This window comes from Girardinichthys multiradiatus, chromosome 4, assembly GCF_021462225.1.
Source record: "Girardinichthys multiradiatus isolate DD_20200921_A chromosome 4, DD_fGirMul_XY1, whole genome shotgun sequence".
NCBI lineage: Eukaryota > Metazoa > Chordata > Actinopteri > Cyprinodontiformes > Goodeidae > Girardinichthys > Girardinichthys multiradiatus.
This window is the reverse complement of record NC_061797.1, coordinates 50,454,659-50,471,375: the sequence shown is the minus strand read 5'-3', so window position 1 is coordinate 50,471,375 and position 16,717 is coordinate 50,454,659. Positions and strand designations below refer to the sequence as shown.

The window sequence follows — 16,717 nt, the reverse complement described above, 5'->3', positions numbered from 1 at the left end:
GCTCTGCTTCAGTTGCCAGTCGGGGGGACTGAAGTAACGTAAAACCAGTGTGATTGTGACGTCAAAATTACACAGCTTTTCAAAGCTAGAAAAGCTTTAAAAAAAATATGAAACATTCATTTATAGCCAAAAAATGGCTGAATGTTTTTTTTTTTGTGTGTTTGGACCATCTATCGATGCAGCAAAGACCCAAATGGAAGTATAAAAACAATCATTGATCTATTATGCAAAAGTGAATTTTGCATAATTTGATGACAGTGACTCACTGGTGTGTGATTTGTAAGATCGTTAGCTGTTAGCTGACAATAAGCACGATGACAGTTAATGAAAAGATTAGCTAGAAAACAAAATGTTCGGTTTGCTTTTTTTAGGAGCTGCAGTTTCACTGACGGCTCTATATGATCAATATCATGGCAATGAGGCACAATTAAACCGCGTTACAAATGTTGATGCTTGCACATTGCAGATCACAATGAAAGACATTTAAAAGTGGAGATGTTTCCAGTTTCTTTGGCTACAGAGTGAGGGATGAGAAGGAAGAAGAGACTGTGAGATACAAGGAAGGAAGACTGATAGAGAGACCAGGAGGGTCACAGGTGAAGGAGGCCACTGAAAGCGCAACAGGTGAAGAAATGAGTGAAAATGAGGAAAACGATGTTAGCATAAGTAGTGAAGATGAGAAGATGTCAGAGAGAGAGAAAGAAGACAGAGGAAACTGATGAAGGAGAGAAGGAAGGCACAGCCCATCCAGGTGGACCACCTGCTATGGATTTATTCTGGGTATAAATTCCAGTGTATATATCTTCAATGTGCAAAAACGTTGATTTACCGATGACTTAGACATAAAGACTGTGCTACACACAGTCTTTATCAGCAATGTTAAGGTACAAATACTTACATAGTTTCCCAAAATATCAGGGTCTCTGGTTGTTTCTTGCCAAATTTTAAAGCATAAATAATAGATTTAATGAAATATTTATGACAGATATTTCTACACGGTGGTTGGAGTGCCAATCTGCTCGGTGGTATTTGGCACAGTTCCAGTTACTGTCACACACCATACTTCATTTTTGTTTTGTGTACAATCAAATTTTAACAAATGTATCTAAATTTGAAGAAGAAAGAAACAAACAAGGAGGTCCTTTTTTTTCTTTCAATTCAATTCAGTTTATTTATATAGCGCCAATTCACAACACATGTCGTCTCAAGGCACTTCACAACAGTCAGGTTCATACATTCCAATTAATCCTAACTATTGAACAATTCAGTCAGATTCAGTTATTTATTCAAATTGGATAATTTCTTGTTAATCAAAAATAACAATGCACATTCACAATGTGTACTGGCGTCAAAAGGAAGTTGCTTCAACTTACTACTGTTGTGTTTTGAAACTATTAAGGATCCTTTTTTAGTTTGGAAACGAGACCGGAAACACAGAGCACACACAGCCCTTCTCCTCCATCCTGTCCTTTACAACACATCAGGTGAGGAGCGAGCTTCAAAAGATTAAGGTGTGAAAGGATGCAGGTCCAGATGGCATCAGCTGCAGGCTCCTGATGTGCTGCTCAGATCAACTGTGTGGCATCATGGGATACATGTTCAACATGATCCTGAAGCTAGAGAACGATTACTGCTGTGGAAGAGCCCCTGTGTGGAACCAGTACGACCACACATCCTAAGGACCTCAGCAGCTACAGACAGGTGGCACTGACCCTGCACCTGATGAAGACCCTCGAGAGATTGGTCTGATTAGGTCTTTGTTGGATCAGCTGCAGTTCGCCTAACAGCCTGGCATGGGGGTCGATGATGCCATCATCTACTTCATGCACCGAGCTCTGACCCATCTGGAAAAGCCCGGAAACATTGTGAGGATCATGTTCTTTGATTTTTCCAGTGCTTTCAGCGCTAAAGTCATCCATAGTCTGTGGTGTCCTTAGGTGATCAGGGAGAGCATTCCACAGACCGGGAGCAGCTGAACAGAAAGCCCAATCCCCCCGTTATACAGTCCCTTGTCCGAGGAGGTTTCAGGAGATACCCCGAGGAAGATCGGAGTGAGTGTGTGCAGGTTAATGGTGTGAGGAGAGCCTTGAGATAGAGGGGGGCATCACCATTAACGCATTGGTGGGTAAGGAGGGAGACCTTATACTCAGTCCTGAGTGAGACAGGAAGCCATTGGAGTGATTTAAGGATGGGGGTGAAGTGGTCGTGTTTGCACACCTTCAGCAGGATCCTAGCAGTGCTGTTTTGAATATACTGTATTTTCTGAAGGCTTTTCTCTGGGACTCTGGTGAGGAGTGCATTGCTTTAGTCCAGCTAACCCCTAGATCAACCTTTCCTCTCTGGCCTCGTTTGAGACACAAATTTTCACTAATCCGGGAGTAATAACGGACCCTTCCAGGAAATTAAATAGTCACGTAAATATAATTGTTTAATGCTGTTTGTCTAAACTTAAGCCCATACTATCTCCAAGTATCAGACAGTAAGACAGGCTTTCATAACATTCAGACTTGACTGCTGAAATGCTTTTCTTTATGGAATCTGTCAGACCTCCATTGCACGTTTTCAACTGTTTCAAAATGCCGCAGCCTGATTTCTAACTGGCACAGGCAAAAAGAGTTCATTTGTCCAGTTTTGGCACCTTTCACTGGCATCTGGTTCACTTCTCAATACATTTTAAAATCCCCCTCTTATCTCTCTGATCTGCTGCAGCCAAATGTTCCACAGCGCTCTCTAAGGTCAGCAGATCAGATCCTTTTACTGATCCCATGCACATGATACAAGCTCAGAGGTCACAGAGCCAAAACAAGTTATTGTGATTGCTTCTTTTTTTTTTTTTTACCTCTTCTGATTTCTGTTTTGTTCTGTGTTTCTGCTTGTTGTGGTGTTAATGTGCTTTATAAATAAAGTGGTACGGTATGGTATGGGTTAGAGCAGATTCTACCTACTAAGGAGACAAATCTTTTGGATTGCAGGAGCGCTCCTTAGGACCTTTTTGACTCTATGGTGGCATCAGCCATCTTCTATGGTGTAGTTTGTTGGCGCAGGTAGATAAGCTCATCGGAAGGACAGCTCTGTCCTAGGATGCCCCCTGGACCCAGTGCAGGCAGTAGGAGAGAGAAGGACTCTAGCAAAATTAACATCCCTGTTGGACAATGTCTCCCACCCCATGCATGAAGCTGTTGCAGAACTACAGGTCCTTCTCAAAATATTAGCATATTGTGATAAAGTTCATTATTTTCCATAATGTCATGATGAAAATGTAACATTCATATATTTTAGATTCATTGCACACTAACTGAAATATTTCAGGTCTTTTATTGTCTTAATACGGATGATTTTGGCATACAGCTCATGAAAACCCAAAATTCCTATCTCACAAAATTAGCATATTTCATCCGACCAATAAAAGAAAAGTGTTTTTAATACAAAAAACGTCAACCTTCAAATAATCATGTACAGTTATGCACTCAATACTTGGTCGGGAATCCTTTGGCAGAAATGACTGCTTCAATGCGGCGTGGCATGGAGGCAATCAGCCTGTGGCACTGCTGAGGTCTTATGGAGGCCCAGGATGCTTCGATAGCGGCCTTTAGCTCATCCAGAGTGTTGGGTCTTGAGTCTCTCAACGTTCTCTTCACAATATCCCACAGATTCTCTATGGGGTTCAGGTCAGGAGAGTTGGCAGGCCAATTGAGCACAGTGATACCATGGTCAGTAAACCATTTACCAGTGGTTTTGGCACTGTGAGCAGGTGCCAGGTCGTGCTGAAAAATGAAATCTTCATCTCCATAAAGCTTTTCAGTAGATGAAAGCATGAAGTGCTCCAAAATCTCCTGATAGCTAGCTGCATTGACCCTGCCCTTGATAAAACACAGTGGACCAACACCAGCAGCTGACACGGCACCCCAGACCATCACTGACTGTGGGTACTTGACACTGGACTTCTGGCATTTTGGCATTTCCTTCTCCCCAGTCTTCCTCCAGACTCTGGCACCTTGATTTCTGAATGACATGCAGAATTTGCTTTCATCTGAAAAAAGTACTTTGGACCACTGAGCAACAGTCCAGTGCTGCTTCTCTGTAGTCCAGGTCAGGCGCTTCTGCTGCTGTTTCTGGTTCAAAAGTGGCTTGACCTGGGGAATGCGGCACCTGTAGCCCATTTCCTGCACACGCCTGTGCACGGTGGCTCTGGATGTTTCTACTCCAGACTCAGTCCACTGCTTCCGCAGGTCCTCCAAGGTCTGGAATCGGCCCTTCTCCACAATCTTCCTCAGGGTCCGGTCACCTCTTCTCGTTGTGCAGCGTTTTCTGCCACACTTTTTCCTTCCCACAGACTTCCCACTGAGGTGCCTTGATACAGCACTCTGGGAACAGCCTATTCGTTCAGAAATTTCTTTCTGTGTCTTACCCTCTTGCTTGAGGGTGTCAATAGTGGCCTTCTGGACAGCAGTCAGGTCGGCAGTCTTACCCATGATTGGGGTTTTGAGTGATGAACCAGGCTGGGAGTTTTAAAGGCCTCAGGAATCTTTTGCAGGTGTTTAGAGTTAACTCGTTGATTCAGATGATTAGGTTCATAGCTCGTTTAGAGACCCTTTTAATGATATGCTAATTTTGTGAGATAGGAATTTTGGGTTTTCATGAGCTGTATGCCAAAATCATCCGTATTAAGACAATAAAAGACCTGAAATATTTCAGTTAGTGTGCAATGAATCTAAAATATATGAATGTTAAATTTTCATCATGACATTATGGAAAATAATGAACTTTATCACAATATGCTAATATTTTGAGAAGGACCTGTAGAGAGCTCCTTCGGTGACAGACTGCTGCATCCTAAGTGTACAAAGGAGTGTTATGGCAGATCCTTCCTCCCAGCAGCTGTTAGACTTTATAACCATCACTGCTCCCAACAAATTCAATGTGTTTACATCCCTGCTGTTATTGCAGTTTTTCCATTTCTTGCAAATAGTTTTTATGCACAAATATATACATGCACATTTTGTATGTTTTTTTTAACTTAAAAACTAACTGTATGTACTAAGTTGCACATTTCTTTTCATGTGAGAATGCTATTTTTAAGAACTGTAAAGTATAATTTGTCTTATGCTTTAAATTTGCCCTGATTCTACAGTCTCTTGTTTTTTTTTTATTATTATTTGAGCTTTTGTGTATCTGCATGCTTCTATTTGCCTTCTACAGCTGGTTCACCAGAATTTTCCCAACATGGGACAGTAAAGGAGTTTTACGAGATAAATGGAAACATCTAGCAGCAAAAACAAACCGTAACCCAACAGAAGACTTTATTCTTGACATGTATCCCTGTGAGATGAACTTTGAATTAGTTTTTTCTCTGGAGCTGCTGTTGGAAATACGATAGACCGATTCTTCTTCCTGTCCGAGCTGCGCATGCGTAGGCTCTTAGTCTGTTGACAAATGTGAGCAGGACTCCTCTGTCCCGTTGAAGGTTTCTGCTCCAAATGTAATAAAATGTGACTCTACTGGACTCTTCTCGACCTATGGTGACTCGGGTGGGTTCTTGATGGACTTGTGAGAGCGGTAAGCTTGTAAACGGGACAACCTGCGTGTTGTTTGTCAGGACGGAGAGACGAGAAGCGTTTAAATGATTAGCTAAGAAGTTAGCTCTGAGCTACTAGACGCTGCGTGGCCTTAGCTTGTTTTAAAGCTGCGTTTTTAGCTCCGGACATTTCTGTGCGTGTTGCTCAAGCTTTAAGGTGAATCTGCAGCGTCAGAATCGTGTTTCTGACATTTAATATATCTATCTGGAAATAGGAAAATAAGCTAACAGTTCATAATAATCAGGAATGCGTTTTCATTGGCTCCTGTTCTGTTGGGTTTGAGTTCGTTTTAACTGTTGCTCCTTATAAACTCAGAGATCGGCCCAGTTTAATGTGTGCGACCTGCTGTGGTATGCGTGACAGAACCGGTCTGACCGGATTTTTCTGTCCACCCTGACGTGGCTGGACAGCCCAACAGGCTCAATGAATGAAGCTGATCTGGAATCAGGCCTCAGGTCCTTGCAGAGGTTGGCTTGTTTCTGCTTCAACAAGAAGGTCGTGCTTTCATAAACCATAGCTGGAATAGTTGGAAAGATTCACAAACTGGTTGAAGAGAGGGGAAAGCTGTCATAGGAATGTTACTTCAGAAGTTTTTTACAAAAATAACAGAAGATATTACACCTTCCAGTTTGCTGTAACAGGTAAACATTGTGGCATACATGTCCTGGTTCATTTCTGGTTGTTGTATTTCTAATACCTCTCATAGTGTCTGATTCTGTGGACTCTGACTGCTTTTACACTCATTTTCAGTCCACTCTTTTACATAAGAAGAATATGATCGTTTATGATATGATGATTTTATGCTCATAAGCAAAGTTCCTACCTAAACAATTGTGCCATGAAACCATCATTTGAAAACTGCGTTTTATAGTTGCCCCAACGGTGTTTGTCCGATTATTTAAATATATTTGATCTGAACTGCTGCACATTATTAGGAAATGATAATATCAATTATGATATCTGACTGTTTTCAGCTTTCCTCTCTTTCTCATCTGTGCTTCCATCACTCTGTGACCTTTACCCTTTTACCCAGGTGAGAGCACCTGCTGCGGTGAGACTGTCCAACTGGCTAAATATTACATTAGCATGAAACATGCATGTTTATAACACTTTGAGTATATTAGCCAATAGGTATTACAGTCCGTATATAATAACAGTTTTTATTAAAATAATATGAATAATGCACACATTGATATTGCCATGACGATAAATTGTGCAGCCCTAGTCGAGACACAGTAAACTGCTCCATGTCATGTAAAGAAATGGAGTTATCACTAAAATATAAGAGCCGTAGCCTAGAAAAGGATAATTAGAATAATTGATGATGGAGGTATTTTCCAATCTGCAAAAGAGCTGAAAGGATCAAACTTCCCTCCAGGAATGTTGATCCGGGCTGCAAACAGCATTATTATAACAACAAGGAACCTGTTGTTATGGTTTATGTTTCATTTTCGTTTTCTCACAAAGAAGTGATTTAGCAGCATTTTTCTCTCCTTGATCAGAAAATGAAGCAGGTAGTTTTATTCTCTTGAAACGAAGAATATTTTCCCAGGCCACTAGTGAAAAGAAGAGTTTTAATCTGAATGAAGGTTTTTCCTGCTTAAATAAAGGTTAAATGAAAATAAATCGGGTGTTAGCAGGTAAATTGCATAGTTTTTCTTTCGACCAGCAGCTGAATAAACGTCCTGGAGGAGTTTATGGTCTGTATAGTGGTGAAAGGCTTGGCTCTTGTCCCAGCATTCACATGGCTGACCTTCGGCTTGCTGTCTCAGGCTTCCCGGCGAAGTTACAGTGTGCACTACTGAAGACGATTACCTGATTCCTTTAGATGGGAATGAATATTTAAACGTGAGGGCAGTGTTGGCTGGCTGTAGTGTCGTCTAATGCAGAGTAAACCCGGCTAAGCTTGAGGCCACTTCAGGAGTTCTGGATGTATTTATTTATTGCATAATGTTGGCCTAATTACTGTTCTAAGTGCGCTGTCTGTATACTCCAGTTAATTATTAAATTACTAAATTAGCTGATGATTATGTTAATAATCGATTAATCCGATTAATTGCTTCAGCCCTAATCTAGATGCTGATGTAAGGTGAAGCTGAAGAATCTGGAGGTGGTAGTCCTCCAGATTCAGTGAAACAGATGCTGTGCATGATGCTGCCACCACCGTGCTCAACAGGTGCTACAGTGTTCTTAGCTATGAAAGCCTCAGTTTAACTCCTCCAAACAAACCACAGAACTTCTGTCCAGAAGACATCAGGGTTGTCCATGTGGGTGGCTGCAGATTTCAGTCAGACCTGAAGGTTAGCTAAACTGTCTCTTCATTGATGACATAGACGCTGCCATTCCTGCAGTTTCCAGTTCATGGTAGGCTTGAGCCTTGGTGGTTCCTCGGCTGTTCCTGAACTTCTTAAACAGTTTCCTTTTTATCCGAGGCTCCTAACCTTTACAAATCTGCAGTTCTCCTTGGTAGATTTTCACAGAGTTCCTTGGACTTTCAGAGTTTTGATTAGTTCACCAAGTGCTGTCAAACAAATCCTTTTCATGCTGTAAAGAGAAGCTACCAGATGGTATTTAGTGATCCATCATGATCACAAACATGAAGGTAACTGGTGTTGGCAAGTAAAATTATCATTGTAGAACCTTCAGCACCTTCTAATACTGGACATAGGTCAGTATCTCAAACTTTTAGTTGTATTTGTAAAACCATTTCCAACAGTTCAAACAAATCAGTAAAATCAAAGTTGTGATCTTCATGAACACGATGAGTGGAGCAAAGCTTCTCACAGCGGCTGTGTGGGGAAAAAATGAGTCAGAGAAATGGAAACTGACCCACTGGAAACCAGGACGACCATTAGACAAGGGAGTCCATGAGCAAGCTGTTCGTTCAGAACCACATATGGAAAATTATTGTTAAATAGATTCATCTTCAAGTCCTTGTTGCCATGTAAATGTAGGTGGTGTTGTTAGTCCTGGAAATAACCTGTAAACATCAGTAGACAGCTTCCACATTACAGTTGAAATACATTAAATGACAATAAAAATCAGTTAAAAATACCCAGAGCCATCTCAGAAACAGGATGGAGAATGAAATGATTTAAACGCCAAACAGGAAGATTAGTGACACAAACCAAACCAGCATGAAAGGTTTTCTGTACATTTAAACGAATCCAGATAAAACGGAGGAAACGGCATAGAAAAAAAGCAATTAGCATGAAATGAGTAGTGCTGTACCAATCAGGACTTTCTGGATTTCTTTGAGGTCTTAAAGAGTTTTATCTCATTCTGATTTAGAAATCTAAGGACTGTAAAGATGTAAAGGGAAGAAATGAGCTGCAGATAGAAGGACTAGTTAACAGAACATAGAAGAATTACAAGATCATCCTCATTAAAGTGTCCGTCCCTAACCTTCAGCAGATTATTGGGTTATTGTAAATCAGAAATGCTGGGATTCTTAGTTTTGATGCATTTAATAACTTTGGAGAAAAATAAAATCTAATGTTTCTTTATTTACCTGCAGGTAACCAATCAGAGCTGATTGATCAGTGCGTCTTAAATAACTCAACAGCCTACTGTTAGATTGTGAAATAGAAACCTTACTTCCTGTGTGTTTGTGTCTTTTCTAGGTCTCTAATTAACCATGCTGAAATGGTTTGCAGGGGAAGAGGGAGAGTCCGGCTCTGCTGTAAGTTCTTGTGTTTTACTGATTGCACGATAAAAACCATAACTAAGCTCTCTGATAATATTCATTCGTTAGAGTAGGGGAACCAAGCCCAGCCCTGCAGCCTTTTAGATGGGTCCCCTCTCCAACACAGCTGAATCACCACTGGTGATCCACCACTTTTTATGTGCTTTCAGCAGCAAAGATAACTTGTGAATCTCCTGTCAGAGATAAGCCAGGTATTTGAAACATCACAAGATACTTCCTGTCATGCTCTGCAGGTTTATCTGTGAAGGCTTCATTGTGCTTCATGTTCAGATAAACTGGAATTAGACAAACTGCTGACCTTGGAGCTTTTACTGAGCTACGGCTTCCTGTGAGGGTCAAAATGAATCCCTGTCAGCTTTGCTTTTTTCCTGCTCCCAGTATGAGGGCAGCCATTGATGACACTGTTCACTTGTTATCCAGAAAAAAAGGCTGCAGCATACATTCCTTTTTGTGCATCATACTGAGCAGTAATTAGAAAAACGTTAAAGTTTAGAGATCTAATCAGTTGGGAGTTTATTGGTGTCCTTTAATGTGAAGTAAAGTAAAAACTTTCAGACAAATATCACAAAGTCCTGTACGGAAGAATTGATATAGATTGATATAGTTCATTAAAGCAACTGTCTATGAGAAGCTCAACCAGTCCTTCTGTCCATTCGTTCGTCCTTTCTTCCAGTCTTCCACATTCATGACTTGATCACTATAGAAAGATGTGCCAGAAATCCACAGTGAACCTTCATGTTTCTATTAGAAAAGTTGTCTGAAACGGACTGAAAACTGTAGTTTAATGAAGTTTAACCTGAAAACTGTGGAAGAACCCTTCAAACACCAGCCTTTCAGTTCTTCTGTTTTATTACATATCTGATGATCTTAATTATTTTTTCTTTTATTTTATTACATGACTTGTTTGAGATGGTTTGTCATGAATAACATCTCCCATGGGAACATTTTCCAAGAGATGTTAGAAATAAATGTGTTTGTATTATTTATTATTATTATTATTATAGTAGGACACATTAACAGCTTAGGGAGCTGAAGCTTTGTTACTATTTATTTATTTATTTATAGTTTTGTCAGACAGAACAAAAAACTGACGCGTTCTTATTAAAACACTTAACTCCGCTCTAAACTAAAGCAGTAAAATGAATAGGAAACAGGACTCCTCAGCTCTGACTTTCTCTCTGGTTAGTTTTATGCTTCAACCTTCCTCCTCAGGGTGCAGTCTCCCCTCGCAGCGCTGCAGGAGGTGCAGAGGTTCCTGTGGAGGAGATGGCAGAGAGGCTGAGCCACACGGAGCAGCTCGTCTCCCAGCTGAAGGAGATGATCCGGGAAAAAGACGCAGCACTTCGCTCCAAAGATGGCCAGCTGAAGGTGAGGGAGGCTGCCTCTCGAGGTTGCTCAGTTTGGAGGTTCTCTGGGTTGCAGTGTGGCTAACTTTGGCTTATTAAATCTGAATGGGTCAGCCTGCATTGGGCAATGATTCTGTAACTGGTTCCGGTCGGGCTCACATGGATCACATTAACTTTTAAAACCTCAGGGCAAAGTCTAGCATTCTCTGAGAGAGACAAGAATGTGAGATAAGAGCTGAGTAAATGTCTGATCCATCGAAGGCAAATATCAAGAGGAACATGTTCTCTGCTGCTCTGTTCATCACATCTCACACTGTGGTCATTATCCCAGCATGTTCTGGCAGCGTGATGGTTTATCTTACCTGGTTTTCCTTTCTCATTGTGACTCAGGTGGAGAAGGAGGCGTGTGAGGCCAAACTGTCAAAGCTCCGCCTCCAGAACAAAGCCAAGGTGACGTCTCTGACATCACAGCTGGAGGAGCTGAAGAAGCGTCAAGGAGAACCTGGGACTCCGACCCGCAGCAAGAAGGTTTGACCACCGTTAGGCTCTCACACAATCAGAACATTAGAAAAGATCACCTCTGTGTTTGATTGTAGAAAATCTTCTTCAGGTGGTTTTTAGAGATTTTATTAGGATTATTTTTTTGCATGTTAGTCTTTTGATGTTCTACTTTCTATTATTTGATTTTACTTCATCGGTTTTAGATATTTTAGTATTTTATGTTCCAGTGTATTTTTATTTACTTCCTTTTATTTTATATAGTCTTTTTAACTAATGTATTTTGTTCTTAATTAATTAATTAATCAATTTAGTTTGTAGTTCTTATTGTTAATGACCCTATTTGATGTTGTTTTTATAATGTAAATAATTTTATTCTTTCTTCATCATCACCATCATCGTGCATGAATGAGTAATAAACAAATGGTCTGCTTCTCTTTAGGGTTCTTCAGAGGGAGGAGGAGAGCAGGCCAGTCGGGGAAAGATCGTCCTGCTGAAGAGGAAGGTTGAAGAGCTGGAGCAGCAGCTTGCACTAAAGGATGCGGAACTGGAAAACAAGGTGAAGGATGTTCATGGGTCCGTACTTGGACAAAAGGGCTTCAGGCTAACATGTCTAAATGTTTAACAAGTTATTCCTCAATTATTTCAGAGAAAGGAACTGGAGTTTCAGCAGCAACGAGGTGAGGAAATGGATGCCATGCTGACAGAGAAGGACCAGAGGCTGGCAGAAAAAGAGTCCTACATCGTCCACCTGCAAACAGGACTTGCAGGAGATCATCCCATCACAGCTGCATCACAACAAAAGGTGAGGCTCTACTAAGGAAAAGTGGTTTAAACACCAAGTTATCACTTTCCTCCCAGATTATTGGATGTGATTTCTTCCACTTTTCAAAATTGGGCAAGTTCTGTGAAAGTGATGATGGCAGAAGACACTTTTAAGCATTTTATCTCACATTTTCTCAGGTGCTGGAGGTCGGTGGAGAGATGCAGGAGCTGCAGCTGCTAGTGCAGAGCCTGACCAAGAAGGTGGGAGAAGCCGAGGAACGATACAGTTTGCTGGCGGAGCAGACGGACAGCCTTAAAGATCTGCTGGCCTCAGGGAAGGAGCAGTACAGTCAGAAGGAGAGCATGTACAAGCAGAATGTATGTTTTCCAAACAGCAGGTCAAATTAAAGGCCAGCAGAGGAGCCTCTGGTGTAGTAAATGAATGCCACTATCTTGTTTTTAGATTCAGACATTCAAAGACATCATCATTCAGAAAGACAGTCAGCTGATGGAGATCAACCAGATGCATGAACAGGAGCTCTTCAGGCTTGCGGCAAAGTCAGACGCCAGTGCAGACCTGGAGCAGGTAACAGCAGCTCTGTTCAGAGAAAACTGAAATGTTGAGGAACTTGTTTGAACATCAGTTTCTCCCCTCAGCTGCTGAAGGCTCTAAAGCAGAAGCTGCATGAGAAGGAGGAGGTGCTGCTGGGAAAAACGCAGGTCATCGATGTTCTGCAGGGAGAGGTGGACGGCAGGGACCAGCAGATAAAGGTCAGCCATCATTTTCTGTATTTTTATACGACGTTAATAAACAGGTAAAATGCACTAAAATGCAGTTTTTACAGGTTTGTAGCAAATGCAACTCAAAGTGGTGACTGACCTTGGGATCACATTAGAGTAGGTGGCATCAATAGATGATCCTCCATGTATATGTTCTTACATACTTGCTTATGATAATCCGGGATCACGTTACAGGTCCACAGAAACCCACCTATTCCTCTCCCCCAACATACACAGTCCAGCTCCTCCTGTGGGAATCCCGCAGCATTCCTAGGAAAGAGGGGATGAATATTGTGTTCCCTTTGACCTCTAGGTCTTCCATATTTTTGGGGTTTTATGTGAAAGAGCAACACAAAGTGGTGCATAATGGTGAAGTGTAAAGAAAATAATTAATGGTTATCGACACTTTACAAGTAAAAATCTAACAATGTAGCTTGCATGTGTATTGAGCCCTCTTTTCTCTGACACCCCTAAATAAAACCTAGTTCAACCATATTACAATGCTCCAGATACAATAATATAGACTGATACCTGGAGAAAGTTGGCCTGTGTGCAAAATGCTGTATGTGGCAGAAAACTGAATACACCATCCCCACTGTGAAACATGGTGGTGGCAGCATCATGCTGTGGTGATGCTGTTCTTCAGCAGGGGCAGTGAAGCTGGTCAGAGTTGATGGGAAGATAGATGAAGCTAAATCCAGGACAATCCTGGGAGGAAACATGTTAGAGGCTGCAGAAGACCTGAGACTGGGGTGGAGGTTCACCTTCCAGCAGGAGAACCATCCTGAACATCCAGCCAGAGATACAATGGATGGTTTAGATCAAAGCCGATTCATGTGTTAGAATGGCCTAGTCAAAGTTCATATCTAAGTCTGATAGAGAAAGACTTGAAAACTGTTTTTTACAGAGGCTCTCCATCCAACCTGAGTTTCAGGTATTTTCCATAGATGAAAACACATTTAATCTATAGATATGCAAAGCTGGTTGAAACAAACCTCAAAAGACCTGGAGCTGCATCTGCAGAGCGAGGTGGTTCTAGAAGGATTTAATCACAGGGGCAAAATACAAATGCATGCCACACTTTTCAGATTTTTATTTGTTAAGGTTTTAAAATGCTTGTGTCTTTTTTTTATTCCACTTCACAGTTCACACTACATGTCGTTGGTTGATACATACAATCATAATAAAAGAAATGTGGTTAGAGTTAGAGAGGTGATGAATACTTTTGCAAGGTGCTGTAGTGGTGCCGCTTGTCACTTTGTGGCCGGTTCTGAGCTGTTCTGCTGATATGGATGCAGACATCACTCTGTTCTTTGTCTCTAATCAGGAGCTCACAGAGCGACTCCGCCGGCTGCAAGTAGAGCGAGAGAGCCTCGAATCCAAGATGGAGGCGGAGAAACACGTGATGCGAGCGCAGCTGCGTGACTTAATGGAGAAGCATCAGGTGGAGGTGCAGCGACTGAGCGAGCAGCATCGGGGCCAGATGGACAAAATCCAGCAGGACTTGTTGGGGCAGCTGGAGGAGCTCAGGAGAACCTCGCCAGCAGTAGCGCCACCTGTCTGTGAGGAGGCCTCAGAAATGGGAAACCTGCCGTCAGATTTGGCCTCTGTCCAAAGGATTGCGAAGCTGGAAGGTTGATGCTTCATGTTCATTCATGACATTATTTTCAGCAGTGGTGCTCTGTGGTACAATGACAGCTAATTCATTTAATTTGTGACATTGGGAACATCTCTGGTTGGATTCATGGTTACTTTTATATCAGTCTTAGTGATATAATTTCAGTCTTCTGTTTTCTTTCAGCTCAAGCTAAACAAAAAACAGAAGAAGCCAGCAGGTCAGAGGCCAAGTTACTGAAAATTAAAGCTTGGTCCAAGTCTCGAATCAGACAGTTGGAGGAGGAGCTGAAGAAAACCCAGGTGAGCTTTTCTCCAATGTTAGAATCTTGGCAACTTCTCCCTCCAACCCACTGGAGAACTCTGATCGAAGCAGACTGGCCTCCCTTTGACCAGGATGGAACCTTTTCCTCCCAGGGCATCCTCTGTATGAACTGCATTAAAAGGGACCAGGTGTAAATAAAACTTTAAAAAAAAATGTCCCAATGTTTTCTGCTTCCTTTAAGGCTGGAGTTGCTCCTCCGGACCATCTGGCTCTCCAGGATCAAATCACAGCTCTTGAGGAGGAGAGGGAAGAAAACTGCTGGAAGGTGGAGCACTATGAGGAGCTGAAAGCAAAGAGTGGTAAAAAACCCAAACCTAATGCATCTGATTTTACTCTAATAGGAGACTGTTGCGTACATTTTGTTTTTTGGGTGTTTTCTGTTAGAAATGCTGGAGGCGAAGCTGGTTCTGTATGAGGAGCAGCAGAGGACGCTGCAGGCTGAGCTGGAGCAGTTCACCAAGAGGGCAGCCTCCCAGGTCAGGAAACCTCCTGCATCCATCCAGTATTCAACCAACTGGTTCTCAGTGTTTCTGCTGCCCTCTGTCTGTAGGCCAGTGAATCAGGCAGCGCCGATGAGACTCAGAGCCAGGTGCTGGAGTGGCAGGAGATGGACTCGGAGGCAGTCAGCGCCAGGGACCGGGCCAGGGAGGAGAAGGCTGCCATGGCCCTCCGGATCAGCCACATGGAGGAGGATAGAGAGGGTGAGATCATATCCGCAGGATGATGCACAAACATGTAGACTGACTACATAAAGCCCATGATTCGATGGAAATGCTTTTTATGCACAGAACAAGTCAAAGGTTAGAACATCACCTCATTCAAAGTCGTCAGATCAGTGTAGAGCGTTTTTTACTGATGCTGCAGATATACTGGTCTCATGCACACCTAATCTGCTCAGTAATCCCTTATATCTCCACAATGCTTACGCCTGGCAGACTGCTCTCTTATCTTAATCGTGTGATAAAGATTTTCGGTTAAACGGTTTTTTAAATGAACTCCCTCGTCCCTCAACGAGTTCAAAGTTTGCTGAGTTTTTCTGTGTTTCATGTCTTCTGTTCTCTGACTAAACATTACTTTCTTGTTCTTTATTTTCCCCCCTGTCGCCATGTGGGAGATTTGATTTACTCTGTGCTGCCTCTCATCTCGTGGACCGACTCCCTCTCCAGCGCCTCTGCTCCAGGGATGGGGGCAGCCACACAGAGCGGTTTCCCATCAGTTTTGTGCACGCAGGCTCCTCCAAACCTCCAACGCGGCTGCTCCCTGCACTGCCGGTAGTTCCTCTGAACTTTGCAGGGTTGAACTTCTGTCAGTGCAGCGACAAGCTGCGCTGCAGAGTCTGCCATTTAGTTTCCCTTTCTGTTTTGACACCATATTCCCCCTCTGTTTTGGTCCTCTCTGCCACTGTTTTCCTGCTTCCTTCTCTTCGTTCGTCTGAACATGCTAATCATTACACTGCTGCAGTAGAATCCTGATGTCAGATTGAGCTCAATGTTTGGTTGTTATTTTGGCTGAAAAAGAAGATTTGCACTTATGCTGAGGACTAAAATGCCTCAGGTGGAGCTCTTACAGGCTCGCCCTTGCTAACAGGCTAATTGTGTGTTAGATTAGATGCATTATCAGTTATTTAGGACCAACAGAAGGATATTTTAACCAACCAGTGCAGTATTATGTTTGGTGATGTGAGCCAAACCCTAATAATTAAGAGTAATGGTCCCTTTTAAATTAATTATGCCTATCAAGTTTGACTCTGTGCTCAACCAGCTGTAAAAGGACTGCATCTGTGAACTTTAGTTGACTTTAATGAATATTGAGACTGAAAAGCATCAAAGTAATCAGCATATTTCAACATAGCTGAGTTTTATCAAGTATGGTTCAGCTTCAGCACCAGCAGCTTATTGGTCCTTCAGCTGCTGCCTCTCACCAGGTTGTAAAATATTTTTATGTGTGGAAATGAAGCACATTTTATGCATTTTATAGATGTTTATAGATAGCTTTAGATGTTTTCTCATTTTCAGTAGTATTCAGTGTATTTTATTGTGAATCTGTCTGATAGAACAACACAGAAAAGTACATAAAGTAGTTTTCACATAAAATAATCCAAAAAGTG

General features: G+C 42.0%; 1 protein-coding gene across 3 annotated transcripts in view; it reads left to right on the top strand.

The window, feature by feature from the left end:
- The first annotated feature begins 5,433 nt into the window (after window positions 1-5,433).
- LOC124866759 (golgin subfamily B member 1-like) overlaps window positions 5,434-16,717 on the top strand; it is a 38,541-nt gene continuing 27,257 nt past the window's right edge. For all 3 annotated transcript variants that reach the window (XM_047362700.1, XM_047362699.1, XM_047362698.1), the window contains exons 1-14: window positions 5,434-5,556; window positions 9,200-9,258; window positions 10,495-10,650; window positions 11,019-11,156; window positions 11,569-11,685; window positions 11,776-11,931; window positions 12,090-12,269; window positions 12,355-12,477; window positions 12,549-12,662; window positions 13,999-14,305; window positions 14,473-14,588; window positions 14,792-14,909; window positions 14,995-15,086; window positions 15,161-15,311. In XM_047362700.1, coding sequence (XP_047218656.1) covers window positions 9,214-9,258; window positions 10,495-10,650; window positions 11,019-11,156; window positions 11,569-11,685; window positions 11,776-11,931; window positions 12,090-12,269; window positions 12,355-12,477; window positions 12,549-12,662; window positions 13,999-14,305; window positions 14,473-14,588; window positions 14,792-14,909; window positions 14,995-15,086; window positions 15,161-15,311 — 1,813 coding nt within the window. In that variant the 5' untranslated portion in view covers window positions 5,434-5,556; window positions 9,200-9,213. The remainder of the gene's footprint in view (window positions 5,557-9,199; window positions 9,259-10,494; window positions 10,651-11,018; window positions 11,157-11,568; window positions 11,686-11,775; window positions 11,932-12,089; window positions 12,270-12,354; window positions 12,478-12,548; window positions 12,663-13,998; window positions 14,306-14,472; window positions 14,589-14,791; window positions 14,910-14,994; window positions 15,087-15,160; window positions 15,312-16,717) is intronic.